Genomic DNA, 25,373 nt, shown 5'->3' on the forward strand with positions numbered 1-25,373 from the left:
TCCTGAATGCATGAGCCAGGAATAACCCCTGTGCATCGCCAGGTGTGACCCCAAAAGCAAAACAAAACAAAACAAAAAAAACTGAGTTTGGGGCCGGAGCGATAGCACAGTGGGTAGGGTGTTTGCCTTTCACGCGGCCGACCTGGGTTCGATCCCCGGCATCCCATATGGTCCCCCAAGCACCGCCAGGAGTAATTCCTGAGTGCAAAGCCAGGAGTAACCCCTGAGCATCACTGGGTGTGACCCAAAAAGAAAAAAAAAAAAACAAAAACCTGAATTTGTAGAGTTCGCCAGGTCCAGGAGGCAGGTAGCCAGCAGAGAAGCCCTTCAGACTGTGCGGCCACAGTTTTCCAACCACTGGTCATGGTACCTTGCAGGGGATCTTCAAGACCAACTTTTTTGTTTCGCTTCAGGCTTCCACTGTTCAGGATACTCCTACTTTCTCCTTTTTTATTAAAAAAAATTATTTATTTTGTGGGGTGCCACACCCGATGGTGCTACCGGCTCTGCACTCAGGAATCAATTGCCTGGCGGGCTCGGGGATCGCATGAAGTGCTGGGAATTGAACCTGGAGTGGCCACATGCAAGGCAAAGGCCCTACCCGCTGAGCTATGGCTCCAGCCCCCTACTTCCTCTTTCAGTTAAAGAGCACAGAGAAATTAGAGCCTGTTTAACTGAGTTGACCAGACTCGAGTTTTCCATTCACCCACAACAGTCTCTCAGCGTAAAGGGGGGCTCTGGGTGTTGACTCTGAGCAGGAGATTTGTTAATCTCTAGTAAGGTCCTGAGGAGGCCGAGGGAGGGACTGCAGTGATAGCACAGCGGGCAGGGCATTTGACTTGCGCACGGCCCACTCGGGTTCGATTCCTCTATCTCTCTCGGAGAGCCCGGCAAGCTACCAAGAGTATCTCGCCTGCACGGCAGGCAGAGCCTGGTAAGCTACCCATGGCGTATTCGATATGCCAAAAACAGTAACAACAAGTCTCACAATGGAGATATTGCTGGCGTCCGCTCGAGAAAATCGATGAATAACGGGACTACAGTGCTACTTAACCCAGTGATGTACTTTATTAAATTTGTGTGTATGTGCTATTAAGGTCCTAGCTTATTGCAGATAGCTATGCCCTCCCCCACCGTCCCATTTTTAGGGTCATACCTGGTGGTGTTCAGGACTTCCATTTCTGAGCCCAGGGATTACTTCTGGTGGGCTGAAGGGATCCTATGGGGTGCTGGGGATCAAACCCCAGTCAGCCACACGAAGGCAAGGCTTTACCTGCTGTACCACCGCTCCAGCCCCAAGGTATGCTTCCAGGAGAAAGTTCTCCTTGGCCCCCTCCCATTCCCCACTCTCACTTTCTGCAGCTGCAGTAGCAGTTGAATCCATACAGCTCAGAGCCTTGAGGCTTTCTTGGGGACTCCCCCAAGCTCTAGTCACCTTGAAAATGGCTCTTTTAGGGCAAAGCAGTGAGCCCTACCATATGCCCTCACCAACCAGCACCATTGTGATTCCGTGCGCATGGTGGGGGTGGGGAGCACTAGCCATCTGCCTATCTCTTATCTTACCCTGCACATCTGCTTTGGAATATTAACAAGCCTGCTTGTGGAGAAACCTTTGTGTCTCTCTGTTTAAATGCCATTTCCCCCAACACAGACTAGTTAAATGGCTTTCTTCTGGAAGAGCCTGGTAGCCATCTGATAAACCTTTACTTGCAGTCCTGCTCAAAATAAATATGGCCCAGAGAGAGATGGTTTAAAGGGCTGAGTGCAGGATTTGCATACAGGAGGCCTGGGTTTGATCCCCAAGCACTGGGAGCTGCCTCTGGACACTGCTGGGTGTGGCCCAAAGTTAAAAGAAGAGAGAGAAAAGAAAGAAAGAAAGAAAGAAAGAAAGAAAGAGTATGAAGGGGCTCAGGAGAAGATGGTTTAAAGGCTGGAGTGTAAGCCTTGTGCTTTGGAGCCCCAGGAGCGTATATTGTGTGTTCGGGAGCCCTGGATTCAATCCCCGGCACCACATGGTCCTCAGAATACCCACCAGGAGTGACCTCTGGCACTGAGTCAAGAGAAGCTCCCGACTACCTCACGGAGAGGCACCCAAACAAAAACGGGAACAAAATGATAGTACGAAGGGGCTGGGGAGATGACTGAAAGGGCTAGAACCTATGCTTTGCATACAGGAGCCTGGGATTTAATTTCTACACCAAATGATGCCCTGCGCACTGTCCAGTATGGCTCTCCCTGCCCCCTCCCCAAATATGAAGGGGGCCAGGAATATAGCTCAGGGGTAGAGTGCCTGCATTGCAGAAGTTAGGCTATGAATTCTTGTTCAATCCCTGGCATCACCAAAAAAGAAAAAAAAATTAAAAAAGGAATGACCATTATGCCCCCAGCATACTAACCTGACAGGCAGCCCTGAGCTGAAGATGAACAATCCAGGCTCTCAAGGGTTAACTACTTAAGGGCATCTGGACCTTAAGAAACAGAGCAGCAGCCTGAGAGACAGGACAGCTGGTAGGGCACTTGCCTTGCACTTGACCAACCTGGGAAGGACCACACATATGGTCCGCACTCCACTCATTACCCACAGTACTGCCAGGAGCCATCCCTGAGGGCCGAGCCAGGAGGAAGGCTTGGGCACAGCCAGAGTGGCCCCCAAACAAACAGAACAAAACCAAACCAAACCCCAAATGACCAAGCAAACAGAAAACCACCAAAAATAAAAAAAAAAACAGAGCAAGACCAAGCCAAGCACAGCTAGCGTCTGTCTCTCCCCACCAAACAGCCTGTGGGCTATACAGGCAAAGAAAGTCACTTACTCTGCAAAGAACAATGAGGCCCAATTCTCAATTTGAGGATGGCTCAAGTCTTTTCTCCCTGGAGGGCCTGCCTTTTTGCCTACACCCACCAAGAGTCAGCCCCTCATGGGACCACATCTGGAAATGCCAGAGAAAAGCTGTTATTAAAAAATGTATTTTATCCTAGTCTGGAGGATGCGCTTTTTTTTTTTTTTTTTTTGCTTCGATCAAGTCTGGTGACGATATCTGTGTATCAGGGCTCTGAAAAATCTAAAAGGTCGGAAGCAAGTTGGAATGAGAATCAAGAATACCATGTCCCAGTGCTGGGAATGCAACAAGAAGGCGACACCATATGAACAAACCTTTTCTGTTGTATGAGTTTCACTGAGTCCATCGCCGGACGCCCCTCCACCTTTCCACTGTCCGGCTTTAAAACGAGTACTTTGTAAAGCCACTGGGCACTTCAGCTCGTCTGCCCTGGACTCAGCGAAGCCGGGCGGAGAGGCTGTCAGGACAACTCTGCAAAGTTTGCAACCGAGAAGAACCCTGGCCGTGCCGTAGGAAACGCCCTCACGTGTTGCCACAGTGCCTCCATCCCGGGGTTCAAGCCGCGCCAGAGATGGACGGTGGTGCCGAACCCGAAGACCATCGCGGCGAGGCTCTCGCTCGCGTCTTCCTGCAGGAGCTTAGGTTGCTCATTGGCTCCTCGCCTCCGTCCCGGGAGCCCGGGGAGCCGAGCCGAAGGCGTGGGGGAGGCAGGCAGGGGCCGCCAGCCCGGAGGGCCACCTCTCGGCCGGAGCGGGGTGAAGCCACGCGTGCCAACCCCGCGGCGCAACGCCCCATCACGGTCCTTGACGGGATTTCTCATTCAAACGGGCCCCGAGCACGAGATCGGCTGGGGAGACGCTCGCATGGCGTGGCTCGGCTCCTGCGGCCCGGCTCCGTCGACGATCCCGGCCGAGCCGCCCGTCGGGCGGGTGTCGAGCGGCGGGAGCCCGTTCGTGGGCAGGGCCGGCGCGGCTCGGGCGGCCGCTGCCCCGCCGCTGACCCTCGCGCGAAGCGGCGCGCACCGAGAGGAGACATCTTCCCGGCCAGGCCTCCTGCGTCCGCCGCGGCCCGGGGCGGCGGGCTGGGCCCGGGGCCGGCCGGCCGCCCGCGCCCCCCTCCCTGGGGGGCGCCCCGACTCGCCGGGGGCGGGGTCACGTCCCACCCGGGCCGCCGGGGGCACCGGCGCTACGGAAACCTGAGCGGGGCCGAGGCGCGGGGGGCCGCCCGGGCCACCTCCCCCGGCGCCCGGGGCCCGCCGTGGGCGCAACGGCCGCCGCCGCCCCCCGGCCGTCGCGGAGAGCACGGCCGCGCCGGGTACCTGTGGACGCCCGGGTCAAGCGCCTGCGGCGGCCCCCTCCCCCCGGGGAGCCGGGCCCGGACAGACATGCTACTCCCGTTTCCTGCCCCTTCGGAGCGGCGAGGAGCGGGTGAGGTGGGCCCGGGCCGCTGCGCCGAGGAGCCCCCCGCCCCCCAGCCCGGGCCGGACGGGCCCAGCGGCGGGGGCGCCGGGGCCTGCCCGGGGATGGCGGGCAGGCGGGCCTCGGCCCAGCGGCCGGCGCGCGAGGGGAGGGCAGCCGGCGGGAAGGCGCCCCTGGTCTGCGCCACCCCCAGCCGGGGGCCCGGGGCAGGCCCGAGCCCGGCGCCCAGGCCGGACCGGCGGGGCGCAGCCGCCTGACCCCGGGAGACCCCGCGGGGAGGCGGACCACGGCTGCCCGGGCCCAGGCCGCCGGGCCCTCGGCTGGTGGGACTGTGACGGGCCGACCGAGGCCCAAGGGTGCTGGCAGGGGAGCGGGGCGCTTCGCCCCACGGCTGGGGAGCGGGGCGGTGGCGGTGCTTGGTGGGGGGTCGGGGGTCACCACCCTCCCCCCGAGGGGTGGGGGAGGGCCGGCGGCGCAGCTGGCCGCGAGGGGCGGGGTCAGCGAGGCGAAGCGTGTGAGTTCCAGCGAGGGCTGGCGCTGGGGGTGGGGGGGAGGCGGGGAGGGCGCGCGGAGGCGGCGCGGGGCCCTGCGCGCAGGCGCGAGCCGCGGGCCGGGCCCGAGCCCTGGAAGCCGGCGGGCGGCGCGCGGGGGCGGCGGGCGGGCTGACGCGCGGTGGGGGAGGCGGGGAGCCGCGTCGGCGTCGCCGGGCGCGGGCGATTCGAGGCCGGCGCGTCTGCGCGTGCGCGCGCTGGCGGCGTGTCCGCGGCGGAGGGGAGTGACGCGTGCGCGTTCCCGTGCGCCCGGGAGAGCGGTGAGGAGCGAAGGGAGGCTGAGGGGGTGGGGGGTGGAGCGGCGCGCCGGAGGGGGGAGGCGGCGCCTGCGCAGTGCGCCGCCGAGGCGCTGTGTGTATGTGAGAGTCTGACGGGTTCAAAATGGCGGCGGCTGCTTCAGCGGCTCCTCCTGTGTGAGGGAAACAACACCCCTCCCCGGCAGCGGCGGCGGCGGCGGCGGCGGCGGCGGCTCGCAGAGCACCTTCCCCGCGGCTGGGCCTGTCGCCGCGCTGTCTATCGGGGGCAGGGGGCGCTCCGGGAGGAGGGGCAACGCCAGGGGGGCCCATCCCCCGGAATCCCTCTTCTGCGACTGGGGAGTAGCCGGGGGCTCGTCCCGCAGCGCGGAGCCCGGGCTGAGGGGGAGACGCGAGGGGAATCCGGGCCCCCCCCAGCCCCCAGCCCCCTAGCCCGGCGCGCCGCGCCGCTCCCGCCCTCTCCGCCCCCCGGGGCCGGGGCCCGCGTTCCGGGGGGCCGGGGCGGCGCGGGGAGCTCGGGCCGGCCGGTCTCAGCTGATCGGCCGCGGCTCCCCGGCTGCTGGCCCAGGGCACGGCCAGGAGGGCGCTACCTCGCGGCGGGGGCCGGCCCGGGGCTCGGGCCGCTGACCGCTGGCCCGGGGGAGGCGGGGGCGCCCCGGGCTCGGCGCCGAGGGGTCGCGCTCCCCGCTCCTTGCCGCCTCCGACTCCCGGGCTCACGAGCCCCGCGAGCAGCCCGGATCCCGCGGCTGTTTCCTCGCCTGCCCGGGTCGCTCTGACCCGCTCTGGATACTGGGTGGCTCCACGGAAAAAAACCGAAGACGACGTGTGGGATTTAATTTGCCCTCCCAGTTTTTGGAATCTTTCACTTCTCACTTGGACCAGAACTCACGAGCGCGATCCCCGGTGAGCCTCCCCCTCCCGCTCCCCCCTCTGGAAGTTTGCTGGGCGGTGTTACCTACAGACTTGAATGTAAAGTTTCTATTTCTTGCTCGGGGGTGAGCCATTGAAACGCGGCTGCGGGCGGCGGGGCGGCGGGGGGCAGCCCGGCCAGCCCGGCCGCTCTCTCCTCCGAGGGGCCCTGGCTGCGCTCAAGTCGGGGCGCAAACGCCGCGTCCCCCCGACGGGGCCGGGGGGCGAGGGCTCGCCTCGGGAGGGCTTGGCGTGCCCCCTTCCCCCAAGCCCTCGCTCACCGTGTCACCGAGTCCTCGAGTCCTCGGGGCGCGCGGCGCTTTGGAGAGGATGGATGCTGCTAAGGGGGGTCGTCGCGGAGTTAGGAAAAGAAGGGGGGGGAACTCTGCATTCCCTGCGGAAGCCATTATCCCCGAGAATATTGAGGAGGAAGGGAACCCTCTCTCGCTCCTAGCACTTGATCGTCGCGCCAGGCGATCTTTCACATTTTTGGGGGCATCGGATGGGTTTGATCTCCACGGAGCAACTCCCTCATCGTATTACTTGACCCGCAGGCATCTGAGGGAATCCTGGCCCCTGATGTGCAACTTTGGTGGATTTGTTTCAGAGTTGCTCACGCCTTGTTGGGGGGGTGGAGGGTGGGTGGGCCGGGGGAATGAGAAGATCCGCCGAGTCGCGCAAGGCTGGGGACGATTGTGTTCGGCGTCACGGGGAAAGTGGCACGGGAAATCTTTTCGGAGTCCGTCTCGGGGTCGTGTTTTCCTGTGTCAGATAGCCTGGCCCTTCTTCCGTCTAGGTGAGCGAGAGCTAACAGGGCCGCTGTGCTTAGGAGCTGGATTAGTTCAGTGCCTGCCGCACCTGGTCAGCTCTGGAGATAAAAGTCCTGGCAGCCCCCGCCCCCCACGCTTTTATTCAGTCCCCGATGCCACCTCGAAGGGAGCCTTGCTGAGTGTGATCCCAAGGGGAGAAAGGAGTGTGGGCCATCCGCGGGAACTGAAACCGACCTTCCCGGCCGAGGCCTTCCACTGCCACTCCAGCGCGATTTTGATCTTGACCTGGAACCACTTGCCCTGGACTCCGGGGCCTAGAGGAAAGTGGCCCCAGACGGATGAAGAGGAACCAGATTCCTCCCAGCCTTTCATTTACACACATCTTGAATACTTATTTGAGAGAAAAGAAAGCTTGATTTGAGGATGAGTTCTTATCTCTGCTCCTATCATTATTCTTTAGTGTTGCAATCTGGTTACTAAGGAGGAAGAGGAAGGCAGCCCTGGAGTGGTTTCTTAACTGTAATTGAAAAGGAAGAGTGAGAGATGGAACCTGAAGAAGAAAGAATTCGTTACAGCCAGAGATTGGTTCGTATTTTCTTGCCATTTTTTTTTTCAATTTAGAATCAGAATAACGATTTTGTTGCCATTTGTGAATGTGCTTTCAGGAAAACTTTCCCCCGTGGCTTTTTTTGTGTACTAGAGAAGAGAGGGAGGTCTGTGTTAATACCTCATTTATGTTTCAGCTAACTAGTAACAGCCTAAATATTCATTTTTTTGGAATGGACTTAAACATGTCACTTTTATGTAAACATTGTAAATCAAAGTGCTTCCGCAGTACTTAATAATTAATCCAATTGATTAAGTTTAGAATTAAATTAAGAACCAAAATGCTTTGAGGGGATGGGTAGTTCTATATAATTTTTTTAGTTATGTAAAGTTTTCTATTATAGAGCTGAATATAGGACTTATAGATTCTTTGTTTTTGAGACATGTAACCCTTTTGGTAGTTTTGGAGAGTTTCCGGGATTGATAGAAGATAGAATACTGGATACCAATAAAGTTCTGTATTTTATATTTTGAGAGCGTTGTATACAATACTTAGTAATTTCTTTTTTTTACTTAGTATTAATTCTTAGGGAATTTGCCCTATGAATATTTGCTCCTTTAGGCCCTACTTTTCTCTTATGGTTTCCTAAGTTTTCCTCTTAAACTTCTTATTGGAGTTTAAGAATTGGATTTTTGTTTTCTCTAGTCAAAGAGAGCTTTATTAATATTCTTACCGTATATTTATTTCAGAAATTTGAATTTATATTTGTAGAGTGGGTATGAGCAAAGCCACAGAATTGTTTGTATTATGTGAAATTTGAAGAACTGAAAGACCCAGAAAATTACTAAAGGAATTTATAGTGGTTTTATTTGGCTCTTCATGTTAAAGTTTGGAAGGAAAAAAAAATGATTCTCTAATCCACTTGCTGATGAGATGATCTCCATTTTTTTTTTTTGAGAAAAGGTTACTTTGTTTTTAATATGACTATTAAAACATTTGTGGAGAGTGTTGTTGCTCAGCAATTATATGTTATGACAACACTTAACTTCAGGTCTATGCCACTTGTATCCCATTCTATGTGTTGAAGTTATAATTCTTCATTGATTTCTAATTTTCAGAAATTGAGCATTTTGATAGTGTAATTTTGTATATTGGGATTTTTTTTTTGGGGGGGGTCACACCTGGGAATGCACAGGGGTTACTCCTGGCTCTACACTCAGGAATTACTCCTGGCGGTGCTCAGGGGACCACATGGGATGCTGGGATTCGAACCCGGGTCGGCCGAGTACAAGGCAAACGCCCTACCTGCTGTGCTATCACTCTACCCCTTATTGGGATTTATTTTTGTTTTGACTCTTAACTTTTTAATTTTTGGACCCTCAGTGGTGCTCAGTGTTGACGCCTGATTCTATGCTCAGGGATCACTCCTAGTGGGCTCAGGGACCGTATGTGGTACTAGTGATCCAACCAGGTCATCTTGTGTGCAAGTCAAGCGCCCCACCCCCTATACTATCTTTCCGGCCCCTTGACTTTGACTTTTTTTTAATTAAATTTTTCTTTGGGAAAAGAAAGGCTGCTACAAAATTCCTTTAGGTATTTATTGCTTGTAGTGTTGCTGAGTTGTTATCAGGGCATTTTGGGATCCAGTCCTTCAAGGAGTGAGCCTTTCAGCAAGCAAAAGGGTTCGCACTTTTTTAGAGGGGGGTTACTTTTAAAATTCTGTTCCCTTTTGTTGTTGTGATGAGTGGGTCACATGTACTTGGTTGCAATACTTGTATGATTTGGTTTTATTCTCATTGGGTGTGTCATACTCGATTGTGATGTGTTATGTCCTGGTGCTAGGGGTCACAAATGCAGCGCTGCCAGAACTGTACTACGTTTGGGGCAATACCTGGGATTTAACTCTGGGCCTTGTACCGTACGTGAAAATCAGGTGCTCCTCTGCCACTGAATTATTCCCAGACCTAAGATATTATGTTAAAAACAAAAACAAAAAGCAACCAAGCATACCAAAAAAAAATGAGGTATGAGATAACAGTAAGGAGATCCAAGGAATTTGACTTTTTACCTTATCCTTGTTAAGATTTTTGTTGTTGTTGTAATGTAAAGTTGATTGCTACCTGTTGCACATATCATCCCCTCCACCTCCCCCCTTTTTTTTTTTTTTTGGGTCACACCCAGCCATGCTCAGGGATTACTCCTGGCAGTGCTTGGGGGACCACATGGGGTGCAGGGGATTGAACCCATTCAGCTGCATGCAAGGCAAACGCCCTCCCCTCTGTACTATCGCTCCGGCCCCCACCCCATTTTTTATGGGGCTTCTTGGGCCAAACTTGGAGATGCTTAGGATTACTACTGGCTCTGTGCTCAGGGATCACTCCTGGCAGTGTTCAGGGGGACTGTATCCGATACTCGGTATTGAACCTGGGTCAGTCACATGCAAAGCAAATACCCCACCCAGTGTACTATTGCTCTTCTCTCAACCCTTTTTTTAAATCCAGGTTTGTTTGTTATTTTCTTTCCCCCCTTCCCTCCCTCCCTCCCTCTCTCCCTCCCTTCCTTCCTTCTCTCATCTCTTTCTCTCATTTCCTTCCTTCCTTCCTTCCTTCCTTCCTTCCTTCCTTCCTTCCTTCCTTCCTTCCTTCCTTCCTTCCTTCCTTCTCTCATCTCTTTCTCTCATTTCCTTCCTTCCTTCCTTCCTTCCTTCCTTCCTTCCTTCCTTCCTTCCTTCCTTCCTTCCTTCCTTCCTTCCTTCCTTCCTTCCTTCCTTCCTTCTCTCATCTCTTTCTCTCATTTCCTTCCTTCCTTCCTTCCTTCCTTCCTTCCTTCCTTCCTTCCTTCCTTCCTTCCTTCCTTCCTTCCTTCCTTCCGGCCACACTTGGTGGTGCTCAGGGGGTACTCCAGGCTCCGGGTTGAGGGGTCATTTCTGGTGTTGCATGGGGGACAGTGCTGTACTGTACTGGGGTTTGAATTGAGGTCAGCTGAATATAAAGCAAGTTCTTCTGACCCTAATACAGCGTGTAGGGTGCTTGCCTTGCATGAGGACAGTTCCAGACACTCCGTATGGTCTCTCAGCACTGGCAGGAGTGATCCCCGAGCACAGAGTCAGCAGTAAGCCCTGAGTACTATTGGGTATAGCCCCCAATCCTCCCTCCATCCAGTTAAAAAAAAATTTTTTTTAATGGTTTGGGCTATTGTAGCAGCGTTTTATCACAGGGTATATTATATATTTTGAAAAGTAATCTTAAATTTAGGGTGACATCGTAAGTTTAGGGTGACATATCTTTTGTAGATTAAATGACAAAATTATATGTACATTGTTTTGGATGATACCAGTGGTGCTTGAAAATTTATTCCTGTCTCTCTGCTCAGGGATCACTCCTGGCTGTACTTGGGGGACAATATTTGATAAGGGAGGGTCAAACATGTAAGGCACATGCCTGAACACTCCCCACTCTCCTCTGCTATCTCTCCGGCCCCAAGAGCATATTGGTGGATAAGTTGAGAGGCAGTCTACATACCAAATGTTTTGTATCTCTGCCTCTATGCAGTGCTCGTATAAGAGAAATTTTTTTTTTCTTTTTGGGTCACACCCGGCGATGCACAGAGGTTACTCCTGCTCTGCACTCAGGAATTATTCCTGGCGGTGCTCAGGGGACCATATGGGATGCTGGGATTCGAACCCGAGTTGGCCGCGTGCAAGGCAAACGCCCTACCCGCTGTGCTATCACTCCAGCCCCCGATAAATCTTTATTGATTAATTTGCATCTTGGCTGAGAAATTGGAAGTCTTAATGAAAGTATAAAGTTTAATTTTTATAGTAGTTAACTATGTTTTAACATCAATCAAAATGTGAAACTTTTGCTGTTATTGGCCATGGATTCTAAAGGGTTTTTTATTTGTTTTTGGGTCACACTTGGTGATGCTCAAGGGTTACTCCTGGCTATGTGCTCAGGAATTGCTCCTGGCGGTGCTCAGGGGACCACATGGGGTGCCAGGGATCAAACCTGGGTTTTTCTATGTTCAGAGCAAATATCCTACCTGCTGTATTATCATTCCAGCTCCTCAAGGGGTTACTCTTGACTCTGCACTCAGGAATCACTCTTGGTGATAGTGCAGCACTTACCTGCTGTGCTATCTCTCCTGCTCCTAAAGTTTGAAAGAGACAAAACAAAAGGCTTATTTGGTTTAGTAATTAACATTCATGTGGTCTCATGCACTATGTACTTGTCACATTGAATTGAATAGCTGGTACATCATTTATGTTGTTATGTTATAGTTCTTTCAGGAGCTAAAATCTATTTTTTTTTTCTTTTTGGATCATACCTGGTGATGCACAGGGGTTACTCCTGGCTCTGCACTCAGGAATCACCCCTGGCGGTGCTCAGGGGATCATATGGGATGCTGGGAATCGAACCCAGGTCGGTCGCGTGCAAGGCAAGCGCCCTACCCTCTGTGCTATCACTCCAGCCCCCTAAAATCTTTTTTTTTTTTTTCTTTTTGGGTCACACCCAGTGATGCTCAGGGGTTACTCCTGGTTCTGCATTCAGGAATTACTCCTGGCAGTGCTCAGGGGACCATATGGGATGCTGGGAATCGAACCCGGGTTGGCCGCATGCAAGGCAAACGCCCTACATGCTGTGCTATCATTCCAGCCCCTCAGGGGCTAAAATCTAGACAGCTATTTTTCTTCCTCCTTATGACATACATACCTTCAGAATAGTCTCTTTGGGTAAGAAAACATGGTAACAGTATTAAAAATCTTTTTGTTGTTGTTCTTTTGAGCCACATCTGATTGTGGCTCAGGATTTACTCGTGGACTCCATTCAGGGATTATACTTTGGGGGGCACAGTGAACAATAGGTGATACCAGGCAGGGAGGGATTAAACCTGGTTTGTTTGTATGCAGGGCCCAGTACCTTACCTGGCCAGTACCCTACCTGCTATACTATCTCTCTGACTCGAGAATTTAGTCTTGAGTTCAAATTTATTTTGTTAGTTTTTTTTTTTTTTTTAATTGCTTTCGTCCATACCTGGTGATGCTTAGGCCTTACTCCTAGCTCTATGCTCAGAGATCATTCCTGGAGGTGGTTGGGGCATCAGATGGTATGCCTTGGATTCAACCTGGGTAGGCCATGTGCAAGGCAAGTGCCCTACCTGCTGTCTCCAGCCCCAAATTCATTTTGAAACAAGAATGACTTTTTTGTATTCAGAAGTCTTTAAATGTGTTATTTTTGTTTTGGGGCCAGACCCTGTAATTCTTGGGGCTCTTTCTGACTCTGTCCTCAGAAGTCACTCTTGATGGTGCTTAGGGATGCCAGGGATTCAAATCTGCCATGGGATGCATGGTGGATACCGTAAACCCTGTGCTCTTTCTCAGACCCACAATTGCTTTCTTTTCTCCTTTTTTTTGGGGGGTGGGGTGGGGGTCATACCTGGCAGTGCTCAGGAGTTGCTTCTGACTCTGCACTAAGGAATCAGTGACTCCTGGCATGCTCAGGAGACCATGTGAAATGGTGGGGATTGAACCCAGGTTGGGTGTGTGCAAGGCAAACGCCCACCCACTGTACTATTGCTCTGGCCCGAATGGATCAGTTTGGTGGTTTTTGGTAACTTATTTTAAGTACACAGACTGAATTTGGTGAATTAATGTTTTAGTATCTTTGTGATGAGTCATTTCTTTAAAAATTAGAAATTTAGAAATAGCTAGTTTATTTTCTTCTTCCTCCTCCTTTCTTCCTCCTTCTTTTTTTCTCATATGGAATGCCAGGGATCAAGCTCTGGTTGGCTGTGTGTAAGGCAAGCACCATACCTGCTGTATGATCTCTGCAGACCCAGAAATAATCATGTTTATAAAAGAATAGTTTTGTCTTTTGCCAGATATTATTATATTGAAAGAAAACAATACCATTAAAGGATCATATGTGTCGAATTGAGGCATTGATGAGGGAATTGAACCTGGGGTGACCGTGTGCAATTGCAGATACCTTACCAGCTGTACTATCTCTCTATCCCAGAAAACTGACTTTATAGTGGAGGAAAGGAGATGGGAGGTTGTTAAGCAATTGACTTTTCCACAGCAGGACATAGATTTTTTTTTTGGGGGGTCCATATCTGGCAGTGCTCAGGCTTACTCCCCATTTGTGCTCAGGAATCACTGCTGGAGGGCTCAGGGGGCCATATGGGGCACCGGGGAGTGAACCTGGGTCAGCAAGGCAAGTGCCCAACCTGCTGCACTCTCCCACTTCAGATTTTTTTTTTTTACACCCAATCGTGCTCAGGGCTTACTTCTGGCTCTTCTTACTCGGCTTTCTTCTGGTGGGCGGGCCAGGGACCATATGGGAAGCCAGGGATTGAATCTGGGTCAGCCATGTGTGAGGCCAGTGCCCTACCCTCTGTACTATTTCTCTAGTCCATATTTTCTTTTTTTAAATAAAAAGAAAGTAGTTTCGTGCATAGATCCCTAAAACAAAGTCAGATGTCTAAGAGAAGTTGATATATTTGTGGTTTTCAAGTGAGAAGAGTAGAAGCTTCATTTTTGTTCTTATTTTGGGGCTATCCAGGGGTTGTTCCTGTTGGGGATTGAGGGACAGTATAGGGTTCTGGGGATTGAACTTGGGTCAGATTCATGCAAGGCAAGTTCCTTACCCGCTTTTCTATCTCCTTGGCCTCCAGAAGCTTCAGTTTTGATGACAGTTGAATGTTTGGTTGTCCTGAGTAAAGATGGTGTATTGCTCTCCTCCTTTCTCTTTGGATTTTGGGCTGTACCTGTTGATGCTCAGGGATTATCCTGCACTCATTCAGGAAATACTGGTGTAATTCAGGGGACCATGTAGGTTTCTGGGAGATTGAACCTAGGTCGGTCTTGTGCAAGACAAATACCCTACCTACTGTATTAGTGCTCTGGCCCATTGCTCTATTTTCTTTTATCTTTTGGACCACATCCAATGGTGCTCAGGGCTTACTTTTGGCTCTGTGCTCAGGGATCACTCCTGGCAAGCTCAGAGGACCCTGTGGGTGTCAGGGATCAAACCTGGGTCAGCTGAGTGCAAGGCAAGTGCCCTACTTGCTGTACTATTGCTCTGGCTCCTGTAGCTGTAATTTAGTAAAATTAGATATAGGACTTTATTGAGAAAAACAGGTACTAAAGAAGGAAAATTTTCTTCTTCATTTGATTTTAGCATGAAGCTAGGAGTAACCCCAGAGTACCTCTGGTGCTGGTGTGACACAAATAAAATTATAGGCCAGGGACTGAAACGGTACCAGATATATAGTGTTTGCCTTGCACTGGCTGCCTTGGCCTTGACCCCTGACACCTCATTTGGTCTCCTGAGCCCACCAGGAGTGATCCCTGAGCCCAGAGCCAGGAATAAATCCTGAGCAATGCTGAGTATGACCCTCCCCCCGCGCCCCCCAATAATTGTTGGGAATTTTTTAACATGTCTTAAAGTTTCTTCTTTTGTTTTTAAAAAAAAATTTTTTTTTTGAGCCACACCTGGCAGTGCTCAGGGGTCACTCCTGGCTCTGCACTCAGGATTCACCTGTTGGTTCTTGAGGGACCATATGGGATCCCAGAAATCTAATCTGGGTTACCTGTGTTCAAGGCAAGTGTCCTACCTGCTGTACAATCACTCCAGCTCCTTAATTAACATTTTCGGTAAAGAAACTTTTTTTTCTTCTTTTGGGTCACACCCGGCGAAGCACAGGGGTTACTCCTGGCTCTTCACTCAGGAATTACTCCAGGCGGTGCTCAGAGGACCATATGGGATGCTGGGAATCGAACCCAGGTTGGCCTCGTGCAAGGCAAACGCCCAACCCGCTGTGCTGTCGCTCCAGCCCCCTTCAGTGAAGAAACTTTTAACAGGGCCGGAACACTAGTACAGCAGATAGGGCACTTGCCTTGCACATGGCTGACCCAAGTTTGATTGCTGGTATCTTGTATGGTCCTCTGAGCACCATCAGGAGTGATTCCTGAGTGCAGAGCCAGGAGCATCACTGAATGTGGTCCCAATCCCCCACCCCCCAAAAATGTTAAATCCTTTGTAATTAATAATAGTTGATCATATCTTAGTTATTGGAATCATGCCTATTCTGAGCAATCTTTACTGCCACAGAAAATCAAGGGCAAAAAACATACGTCTGTACTTAACGATATAAAAGAAGTATGGAGGGGCTAGAGAGAGTTTACAGGGGCTAAGGCATATACTTTGTCAGCAACTGACCCTTATTTGATCCTGATTTCACATTGTCCCTAAGGGTTTCTTGGTGCTCCCTCCCAAGCACCTCTTGGTGTGGTCCTGCAGAGCTTCAACACTGCTGGGATGGCTCAGGTAATCTCTGGCACTGCAGGGCCCAAGCAGCAGTGCATCCTTGCAGTGCCCTCCTATTTGGACCCTAGTGTGGAACTGTTGACTGAGAATTGCTGAAAAAAAGGGCCCTTGTGCGCTTGGAGTGATAGCCCAGTGGGTAGGGCGTTTGCCTTGCACGCGGCCGACTTGGGTTCGATTCCCAGCATCCCATATGGTCCCCCAGCACTGCCAGGAGTGATTCCTGAGTGCAGAGCCAGGAGTAACCCCTGAGCATCGCTGGGTGTGACCCGAAAAGCAAAAAAAAAGGGGCCCTTGAGCCCTCTGAGCACCATTTGGGAGGCTCCCACCCATCAAAGAAGTTGTATAGCTGATTTTTTTCCTCTGGAATTTGCATAAGCCTAGCAATGCTATTTGAAGAGGGAGTGTCTCTCTCCGCCTCCACCCAGTAAGCTATGGTTGACTGTTTATGAGGCAAGTGCCTTAATCCTTGGTTTCCCTGTCCCCTGAAGGAGAAGATTTTTATTTGAGAGTTCGGTTTACTTATGTATCCTTATGATTAAGAAATTTTCTACTCTGTTATTTGTTATTGGATGTTTAGTCCTGTTTATGTACTTTACATAGCATTTTCCTTTCTCTTTTTCTTTTTGGGCCATACTGAGTGCTCCTTAGGGCTTACTCCTGGCTACATGTTCATTCTTGGTGGTGTGGGGGACCGTATGGGGTCCTGGGAATTGAGCCTGGGTCGGCTGAGTGCCAGTTCCTGCATATACTATTCTGAAATAGCTGAAACACCTGTTCCACTGCACTCAAGCACTGATAACTCACATTTATTTTTTTTGGGTGGAGTTCGGGGCTCAGACCACATCAGAGATACTCAAGTGCTGCTTCCAGCTTTGCTTGGGGATCACTTTCGGTGCTTGGGTTGGGACCACATAATTCCAGGGATCAAACTTGGGCCTTTAGCATCTGAAGTATGTTTTTAGCCATTGAACTGTCTCCCTGACCTTTTTTTGGAGGGTGGGGTGGGACATGGTTATTTGGGTCACACATAGCTAGGCAGTGTATGGAGGCTACTACCAGAACAGTGGGGTGGCGTGGTTATAGCTGGTGATGCTTGGGGAACCAGATGGTGCAGGGGATCAAACCTCAGGTCGCCACATCCAGACTGTGCACTCCAACCCTTCAAGCCACTTCCCTGGCTGCTCACCTTTTAAAATTTACCTTTAAAGCCATCTCCCCAGATATAGCAATAATTACTCAGAAATTGTCTTTTTTGCTAACAGTTCCCCTTTGAATAACTTCTACCGTAAGGTCTTTCTGACAAGGAATGGATCAGGCAAAATAAAAATCTTAGTGTTGGGGCTGAAGCAATAGCACAGCCAGTAGGGTGTTTGCCTTGCACGTGGCCGACACTGGTTTGATTCCCAGCATCCCATATGGTCCCCTACATTTAAGCCCTATTGCTTTCTCTTTTTTATTTTGCTGAGCTTTAATGACTACCATACTTGTTAATTTGTGCTTTTCTCTCCACTAGAGTGTGAGCTTCTTGTGCCTTGCGTATACTTTAATTTATGGTGCATATGTGTGTGTTATGTTATATGTACATATATACATACACCTATATACATAGAGGATACTTTGATTAGTGCTGGACACATAGTGCTCAATACAAGACAAAGTACTTAGGGCTGGAGTGATAGCACAGCGGGTAGGGCGTTTGCCTTGCATGCGGCGGACCCAGTTTCAATCCTCGGCATCTGATATGGTCCCCCACGTACTGCCAGGAGAAATTCCTGAGTGCAGAGCCAGGAGTAACCCCTGAGCATCACTGGGTGTGACCCAAAAAGCCCTCCCCTCAAAAAAAGACAAAGTACTCAGTCTCCAACATAGAAAGTGATCCTTAGGTAATTTGTTTATATTGATGAAGCCCTAATAAAAATTTTCTTTACTGTACTTTCCTTGAGTGCAGACTGGTCTATATTTTCCTTGGACTAGACTGCAGAGTGGAGCATAATTTGGTGTATAGAAATGAGCAAAATATTTAGGTTTTGGGTCCTGCACTGTACATAACCAGGAGGTCTGAGCTAAAACAAATGCAGCATGTTCTTGGCACTATATAACTTACTTGAGATGAACACATTAATAGTATTTGGGTCATTAGAACAAGTAAGAAAAAATGTCTAGTTAAACACCTTAGTATGAAATTTATTTAGTTTTATTTTTGGATTATTTTGGTTTTGTTTTGGGCTGGAGCGATAGCACAGCGGATAGGGCGTTTGTCTTGCACATGGTCGACCCAGGTTTGATTCTTCCGTCCCTCTTGGAGAGCCCGGCAAGCTACCAAGAGTATCCCGCCCGCAAAGCAGCGCCTGGCAAGCTACCCATGTCGTATTTGATATGTCAAAAAACAGTAACAAGTCTCACAATGGAGACGTTACTGGTGTCTGCTCAAGCAAATCGATGAACAACGAACGGAACGACAGTGTGACAATGCTAGTTTTGTTTTTTGAGCCATGCACAATGGTGCTTAGACTTCTCCTGGCTGTATTATCAGGGGTCGTTTCTGGTCATGCTGGGGGCCCATATGATGCCAGAGATCAAACTCCAGCCTCCTGTGTGCAAAGCATGTTCCACCCAGTTGTTTTTCTGGCCCTCAGTCTGAATGAAAAATTTTCTTACCTCTAATCATGTGCCAAACCCTCTGTATCAAGGTTTTTGCTGACTTTTTGACAACTTTAAAGTTGTGTACAAGTGTTAGTGCTCTTATTATTTCTTGTATCTTGGTTTTGGCTGTTAAGGAATGAATGCCAGTGTCCATTTATTATAATACCATGCAGGGGGACATCCATTCAATATTTTTTTTTTTTTTCTTTTTGGGTCACACCTGGCGATGCACAGGGGTTACTCCTGGCTCTGCACTCAGGAATTACCCCTGGCCGTGCTCAGGGGACCATATGGGATGCTGGGATTTGAACCCGGGTCGGCCGCGTGCAAGGCAAACGCCCTACCCGCTGTGCTATCTCTCCAGCCCCTCCATTCAATATTTTAAGGCCTTTAAAATTTTTTTTTGTCCTTCTTACCAAGTGCTAAGTCAGGTTCTTTTATACACATCGCTTTACTCAACCCTTAAAATCACTGTGTAAGATAGCTTCAAACTTTAATTTTAACTTGGGGGTGGTATTTGGGCCACTCTTGGCTGTCCCCAGGGCTTACTGGATCTATGCTAATTAGGTCCACCCATGCTGGTTTTGGGGGGACCATATGCAGTGCAGGGAATCAAATCAGGTTGGCTGGTGTCTCTCTGGCCCCAAATTTTAATTCTTTTTTTTTGCTTTTTGGGTCACACCTGGCAATGCACAGGGGTTACTCCTGGCTCTGCACTCAGGAATCACCCCTGGCGGTGCTCAGGGGACCATATGGGATGCTGGGAATCGAACTCGGGTCGCCTGCTTGCAAGGCAAACGCCCTACCCGCTGTGTTATTGCTCCAGCCCCCCCAAATTTTAATTTTTTAATTATGGAAAGGGAGGCACAGGGATGAGCCTTAAATTGCTCAAGTTCACTGACTGAGTTGTTAAAGCGTGATAACATCTTGAATGTTATCTTGGTTCTCTCACACCGTATCTCTATTGTCACCTGTTTCATAGAGAAAAAAATAACTGGAATGATAGTCCAGTGGGTAAAACACTGGTCTTGCATGTGCTGACCTGGGTTTAATACCTGGCCTCCTATTTGTTCCCCTGAGCACAGAGCCAGGAGTAAACCCAGCACTGCTGGGTGTGGCCCCCCAAACCAAAAGAAAACCATAAAAAAAGTTTAAAAAAAACAAAAACCAAAAAACCTTTCCTAATATTTAGCATCTTAGGTGAAATGCTGCACATATTTGACATCTGTGTTTGAGCGCATTGAAAATTGACAAATTTTTGTGAACTTTGAATTTAGTGTACTTGACCTGTTAAAACAGAAGTATTTTGTGTGTCAGACTTTTTATTATTTATGTATGTCACTTATATAATTGTTTTCTGTTTTAACTTTTAGGTTCTTGGGGGTTTTCTCTATCTGTGAGTACTTGGTAAAAAGTTAAGCCAGAAAGATAAGAGACAGCAGATAGTGACCAAAGGAGTGGTTTTGACAGATACAGTGGTGAAGGCTTCCTTCAGGTAGGTAGAGAGGAGGAGGGAAGAGGGTGGCCTTGCAGGAGGTGAGGACAGCGGAAGCCTTCCAATGGAGGGGAAGCCCAGAGAGCCTCCTTTGAGGACACCCACTAGATTATTAGTACTGTGGGGCCCAAAGTAGCCCAGTGGACTGGGGTTCATGCTGTTTTGTGTGTAGGAGGCCAGGGTTCAGTCCCTGGCACCACGTAGTCCCCTTTCTGTACAGGGCTGCGAGGAGTAGCCCTGTACAGAAAAATCCAGGAGTAGCCCCTGAGCTTTGCCAAGTATGGCCCCAAACCCAAAGGAAAACAAAAAGAAAAAAATATTATTAGGGCTAAAATAGGAAATTTGTTTTGTGAGATACCATTAATTTTAAACAATTTGGGAAACAAATTATGGATAATTGAGAGCTATTAGTTTCTTTTTTTTTAGGCGGGTGGTTGGGGCCGTACCTAGGGGTACTTCTCAGCGGCTACTCCTGGGTCTCTGCTTGGGAGTTACTCCTGGAGGTGCTCAGGGAACCACATGTGGTGGTAGGGCCTGAAAGGGTTGACCTCATGCCAGGCAAGCACCCTTAGCCCCTCTCTCACTCTCCCCCCCACCCCTCCCCTCTCTCCCTCTCCCTCCTCGCCTCTGCTCCCAAACCTGGTACTCCTGGCTCTGTACTCAGGGGTCACTCGGCGGTCTCAAGGGGATCTTGGGCTGCCAGGGATCAGACCTGGGTCAGCAGCAGCATGCTGGCCTGCTGTACTATCACTCCAGTCTGCCACGTACTATTTGTTTTTCCCTCTCACGCTCCCTCCCTTTTTTTTTTCAAATAGAGATCATAATTAGCAGGGCTTGGGGGCCACCAGGGCTATTCCTGGAAGTACTGGGGAGGGACATGCAGTGCTGGTCATTGAAGTTAGGGCATTGTACTCTCTAGGCATGTGCTTTACCACTTGAGCCATACTCCTGACCCCTGTGGTTTATTTTTAGTATAAAGTTACTAATTTGATTAAAGTGGCATTTTAGGAGTAATATTTTTGAAGTTTCAGGTCAGGAAGAATGTTGAAACAGGTTACTCTTGAGGTGTTAAGTACCTGAACTTCAGGACTGTGGTTCTTGAAGTATAGTCCTCATAGTGGCAAACACTTTATCTGGGTATCTGGCGAAATTTACAAGTGTAGCTTTTGGGATCCTTCCCAGTGTTTACTGAATCAGAAACTCTGGGGTTGGGCTTTAGTAATCATGTTTCTATATGCCAGGTGGTTATGATCACATGCACAAGTTCGAGAACCTCTGCTTTGGGTATTGGTTGTAGAAATGGCAAGAAAGGGATACAGTGGATAGGGTGTTTGTCTTGCAAGAGGCCAACCTGGGTTTGATTCCCAGCATCCCACACGGTCCCCTGAGAACCAATGGGAGTGATCCCTGAGCACAGAACCAAAAGTAAGCCCTGGTACTGCTGCATATGGCTCAAAAACCCCTATTGCCCCCCCAAAAAAGATAGAGACTTTTGCAGTGAAGGGCTGACAAAACCAGGTGACTAGGGGATGGCAGTATTAGTACATTACCTTATGGGCAGTGTTTGATGAAGAATTGTGAGTCCCAAGTGCTAGTGTGTCATATGGTCACCAGCTGTGATTTTGAGCAAGAGCACTGATTGTCATTGATAGAGTGATAGTAAATGATTTCTGGAGGATTTTGGAAGGAAAAGCAAGTGAAGAATTTAATGTGGACTCTGGGATTATGTATGGTTACAGGAAAATAAGAGGGAGGGATTTTTGAAAGTGGGAGAAGAGAATGTAGGTACATTATTTGTTTTGAGTTTTTTTTGTTTGTTTTCGCATTATTAGATTATGTATCCAGGGCTTTGTTGAAGTCCAAATAAAGTGGGTTTGTTTTTTTTTCCCTACATCAGTGATGCTTAGGGCTTATTCCTGGCTCTGCACTCAGGAATTACCCCTGGTGCTGCTTTGGGGACCATATGGAATCAAACCCAGTTCATCTGCATGCAAGGCAAGCACCTTTTTCCACTGTACTAGCTCTCTGGCCTCCAAATTAAATCTTTTTGTTGAGTTTTTCAAAACTAACTTTGGAGTTGGAGCGATAGCACAACGGGTAGGACGTTTGCCTTGCACGTGGCTGACCCGGGTTCGATTCCCAGCATCCCATATATGGTCCTCTGAGCACTGCCAGGAGTGATTTCTGCATGCAAAGCCAGGAGTAACCCTTATGCATTGCCAGGTGTGACCCAAAAAGCAAAAAACAAAAACAAAAACAACGAACTTTACGGTCATGGGAGATCCATAAACAAGTCACAGATTTTCTCATCGCTCCTTTTAAATTATCCTAAAATCAACTTATTTGGGTAACCAAAGCAAATGTTAACTGTCTTGATAGCAAAAAATTACAACAAAATTTTCTCTTTTTTTCCCCTCTTTGATGGAAAGATGAGATTTAAGAACTACATTAATATGAGCAAATGTTGTGCTATTATGAATTGTCCTGTAGCTGAAACTGCTATGATCTTTCCTGAGAAACCTCATGAGCTGATTGTGGTCCTCAGTGTGAGTTCAAATATCTAACCCGTAATTCATTCTTTATATTCTCCCATTACAGACATTACAGAGATTAGGAACTCTTTGTGTCAGGGCAGTAATTTGGCCAGCCTCCACTGCCCACCCCGCCCCCGACCTTAAGAGAGTGTAGATTCAATAATACAGTGATTATGTGTGTGTGTACACGCGCTGCTGGGAGTTGACTGCGTGCAAGGCAAGAATCTTATCTGTTGTACTGTCTCTTAGTCCCTAAGATAGGAGCTTTACCACAGAACCATTTCTGTAGTTCCAATGTAGTGAGCATTTTATTTTATGTTATTTTATTTTGTATTTGGGCGGTACCTGGCGTTGCTTAGGGCTTGTTCCTGGCCTCATCAGGAATTACTCCTGGCGGTGCTTGGGACCACCATATGGGATTCTGGGGATCAAACCCGGGCTGACTGTGTGCAGGGCAAGCACCCTACCACTGCCCTATCTCCAGCCTCATAGTGAACATTTTAGAGTTACAGGGTTTCTTTTGTTTTTGTTTTTTGGTTTGGGAGCCATTACCTGTCATTGTTTGGGGTACCATGTTGTGTCTGGTATTGAACCTGGAACCTCCAGCATGAGGAAAATCATAGATTTCTTTTATCTCTCCTTTTTGGTGTTAGAGGGTTGGGGTGGGAATCATACTCAGCCTTGTTTGGGTGACTGCGGTGCCAGATTCAGAAACCAGGAATACTGCAGGCCGTGCAATCCAGTCCTTCAAGTCGTCATCTCTCTTCTCAAACCCTATTTCTTGTATTTTGGTCATCTTGCTCTTTGGATCACCATACTTCAGGGGTGTGTGTGTGGGGGGGAGAGGGTGACTGGAACTTGGGAATTATGCTGCTATATCCTAGAAGATGTCATTCATATATCTAAATCTATATGCTTTCTATGACTTGAAAGAAGTTCCGTGTACTAAAAAGAATAAAATTTGTTCTGGTGGGTAAAGTAAAGGAAAAGGCAGCCTCTGTAATCACAGACAGGGAAAAAAGCCCAGTCTAATGGATATTAGTATAAATTGATTCTTTTTTTTTTTTTTGGTTTTTGGGTTACACCTGCCAATACTCGGGTTACTTCTGGTTCTGTACTCAGTAATTACTCCTAGCAGAACTCATGGGACCGTATGAATGTTGGGGATCAAACCCGAGTTGGCTGCTTGTAAGGCAGATGCCCTACCTACTGTACTATTGCTCCAGCCCCCTGATATACTTTTCATACTGGCTCTTTATATATGTTTTTTGTTTTGGGGGCACATCTGACTGTATTGAGGGCTTACTCCAGGCTTTGTGCTCAGGGATCACTCCTGGTGGTGCTTGGTGGGGATATATGCAGTGCCAGGAATTGAACCCGGATTTTCTGCATGCAAGGCAAGCATGCAGAAGATCCGCTGTACTACTTTTTTCAGTCGTTATTTGCTTCCTTGAGTTTCTTTTTTGGTGCTGGGAATTGAACTTAGGACCTAATACATGGAAAGTGTATACCATTGAGCTATAATTCTAGTGTGCCCCCTCCCCAATTAATTTTCATCCTCAGCAGCTCTTTGAGGTATGTTCTGTGATTCCTATTTTACTGGCTTGGGAACTGAGACATGTTGTTGACTAACTTGTCTGAGTTAACCAGTTAAACAGGGTCAGAGCCAAGATACAAAGTAGGTAGAGCGACGCCCAGGGTGGCTATAATGTACTGCCTGTAATGTACTGGGTTTGGTGGAGCAGATTGTAAATGTTTTTGTTGATGAAATTTAGGGTATTGTCCATGTCATTTCTTTCTTCCTCTGGGGAATTATCTCACCTTTTATCATCATTTTTTGAGATTAACTTAAATTTTTGACAAGTGCTTACACAATGCTAAGTATTTTCCTTGGGCCTTCCCAGTTTTCAAATACTACTTTTAGATTGTGCTGAATGCTTTGAAGAAATCAGAAAGTTGATGAAATAAATGTGGGATGGAAATCACTCTTTGAGGTTGGTGATTAATTAGAACTTTTTTTTTTTGCTTTTTGGGTCATACCAGTATTGCACAGGGGTTACTCCTGGCTCATGCACTCAGGAATTACTCCTGGTGATGCTCATGGGACCATATGGGATGCTGGGAATCGAACCCAGGTCAACCACGTGCAAGGCAAACACCTTACCCGCTGTGCTATCGCTTCAGCCTCTAATTAGAACTTCTTGAGTAGAAATTTTGTAGCAGACCTCGGTGTTGAGGAGCCAGTCTTGTGAAGTGTAAGGGTTTAGGGGGCCCAAATCTGGGTTGAGTGCTTTAGACAGAGAGACAAGCAAGTTAATATAGGTTACTGTAGTAGGAATGAGAAAATACTACATTTCACTTTGCATTAGGAATCGCCCGAACACCACGCCAGAGCACTTGAGATACAGTGATGGTCCGTCTTGTCTTGAAGCTTACAGTCATCATGGGGATGTCAGACATTAAATGATTCTACACAGAATGTTAATTTTGGTTATACAGAGGTCAGTTATAAGATCTGATGAGAGGTGCTGAAGTAATAGTACAGCGGATAGGGTTTTTGTGACCTGACCTGATTTGATCCCCAGCATCCCATATGGTCTCCTGAGCACTGCCAGGAGTAATTCCTGAGCACAGAGCCAGGAATAAGCTCTAAGCACCTCTGGGTGTGACACAAACAGACAAATATCTACTGAGAGTATATAGTAGGGTAACCTTAACTTTAGGAGTGGGAGGCAAGAGGCACCAGAGAACACTTCTCCTGAGAAATCCTTTAGAACTGAAACATGAGTAGAGATAACGTGGTTCAAAAGAGAAATGATTAGTATATGCCAAAACCCTGAGCTTAGAAGGAATTTGCCATATTTGAAGAACCAGTGATAGTTTAGAGGGTCGGGTGCTTGCTTTGCATGTAGTCAGCTGAGGTTAGTTCCCTAGTACCACATGGTCCCTTAACTCACGAGTGATCCCTGGGTGAGCTAGGTGTGGCCCCAAAACAAGAGCAAAAAGGATCATACTAATCAACAAACAAAAAAATGTTAGTGAAACTGGAGAGGAGTAAAGAAGAGTTAGAATTTTTGTTTTG

General features: G+C 48.9%; 1 protein-coding gene across 2 annotated transcripts in view; it reads left to right on the forward strand.

Annotated features, from left to right (window-relative positions):
* Positions 1–5,051: 5,051 nt before the first annotated feature.
* Positions 5,052–25,373, forward strand: part of KDM2A (lysine demethylase 2A) — a 135,588-nt gene continuing 115,266 nt past the window's right edge. The window contains exons 1-2 of one of the 2 annotated variants that reach the window (XM_055144006.1): positions 5,052–5,069; positions 7,203–7,327. In XM_055144006.1, the coding sequence (XP_054999981.1) occupies positions 7,286–7,327 (42 nt within the window). In that variant the 5' untranslated portion in view covers positions 5,052–5,069; positions 7,203–7,285. Of the gene's footprint in view, positions 5,070–5,101; positions 5,967–7,202; positions 7,328–25,373 lie in introns of those variants that run through there. The other variant, XM_004618463.2, reaches the window with a different exon arrangement.

Source organism: Sorex araneus, chromosome 6 (assembly GCF_027595985.1).
Source record: "Sorex araneus isolate mSorAra2 chromosome 6, mSorAra2.pri, whole genome shotgun sequence".
Lineage (NCBI taxonomy): Eukaryota > Metazoa > Chordata > Mammalia > Eulipotyphla > Soricidae > Sorex > Sorex araneus.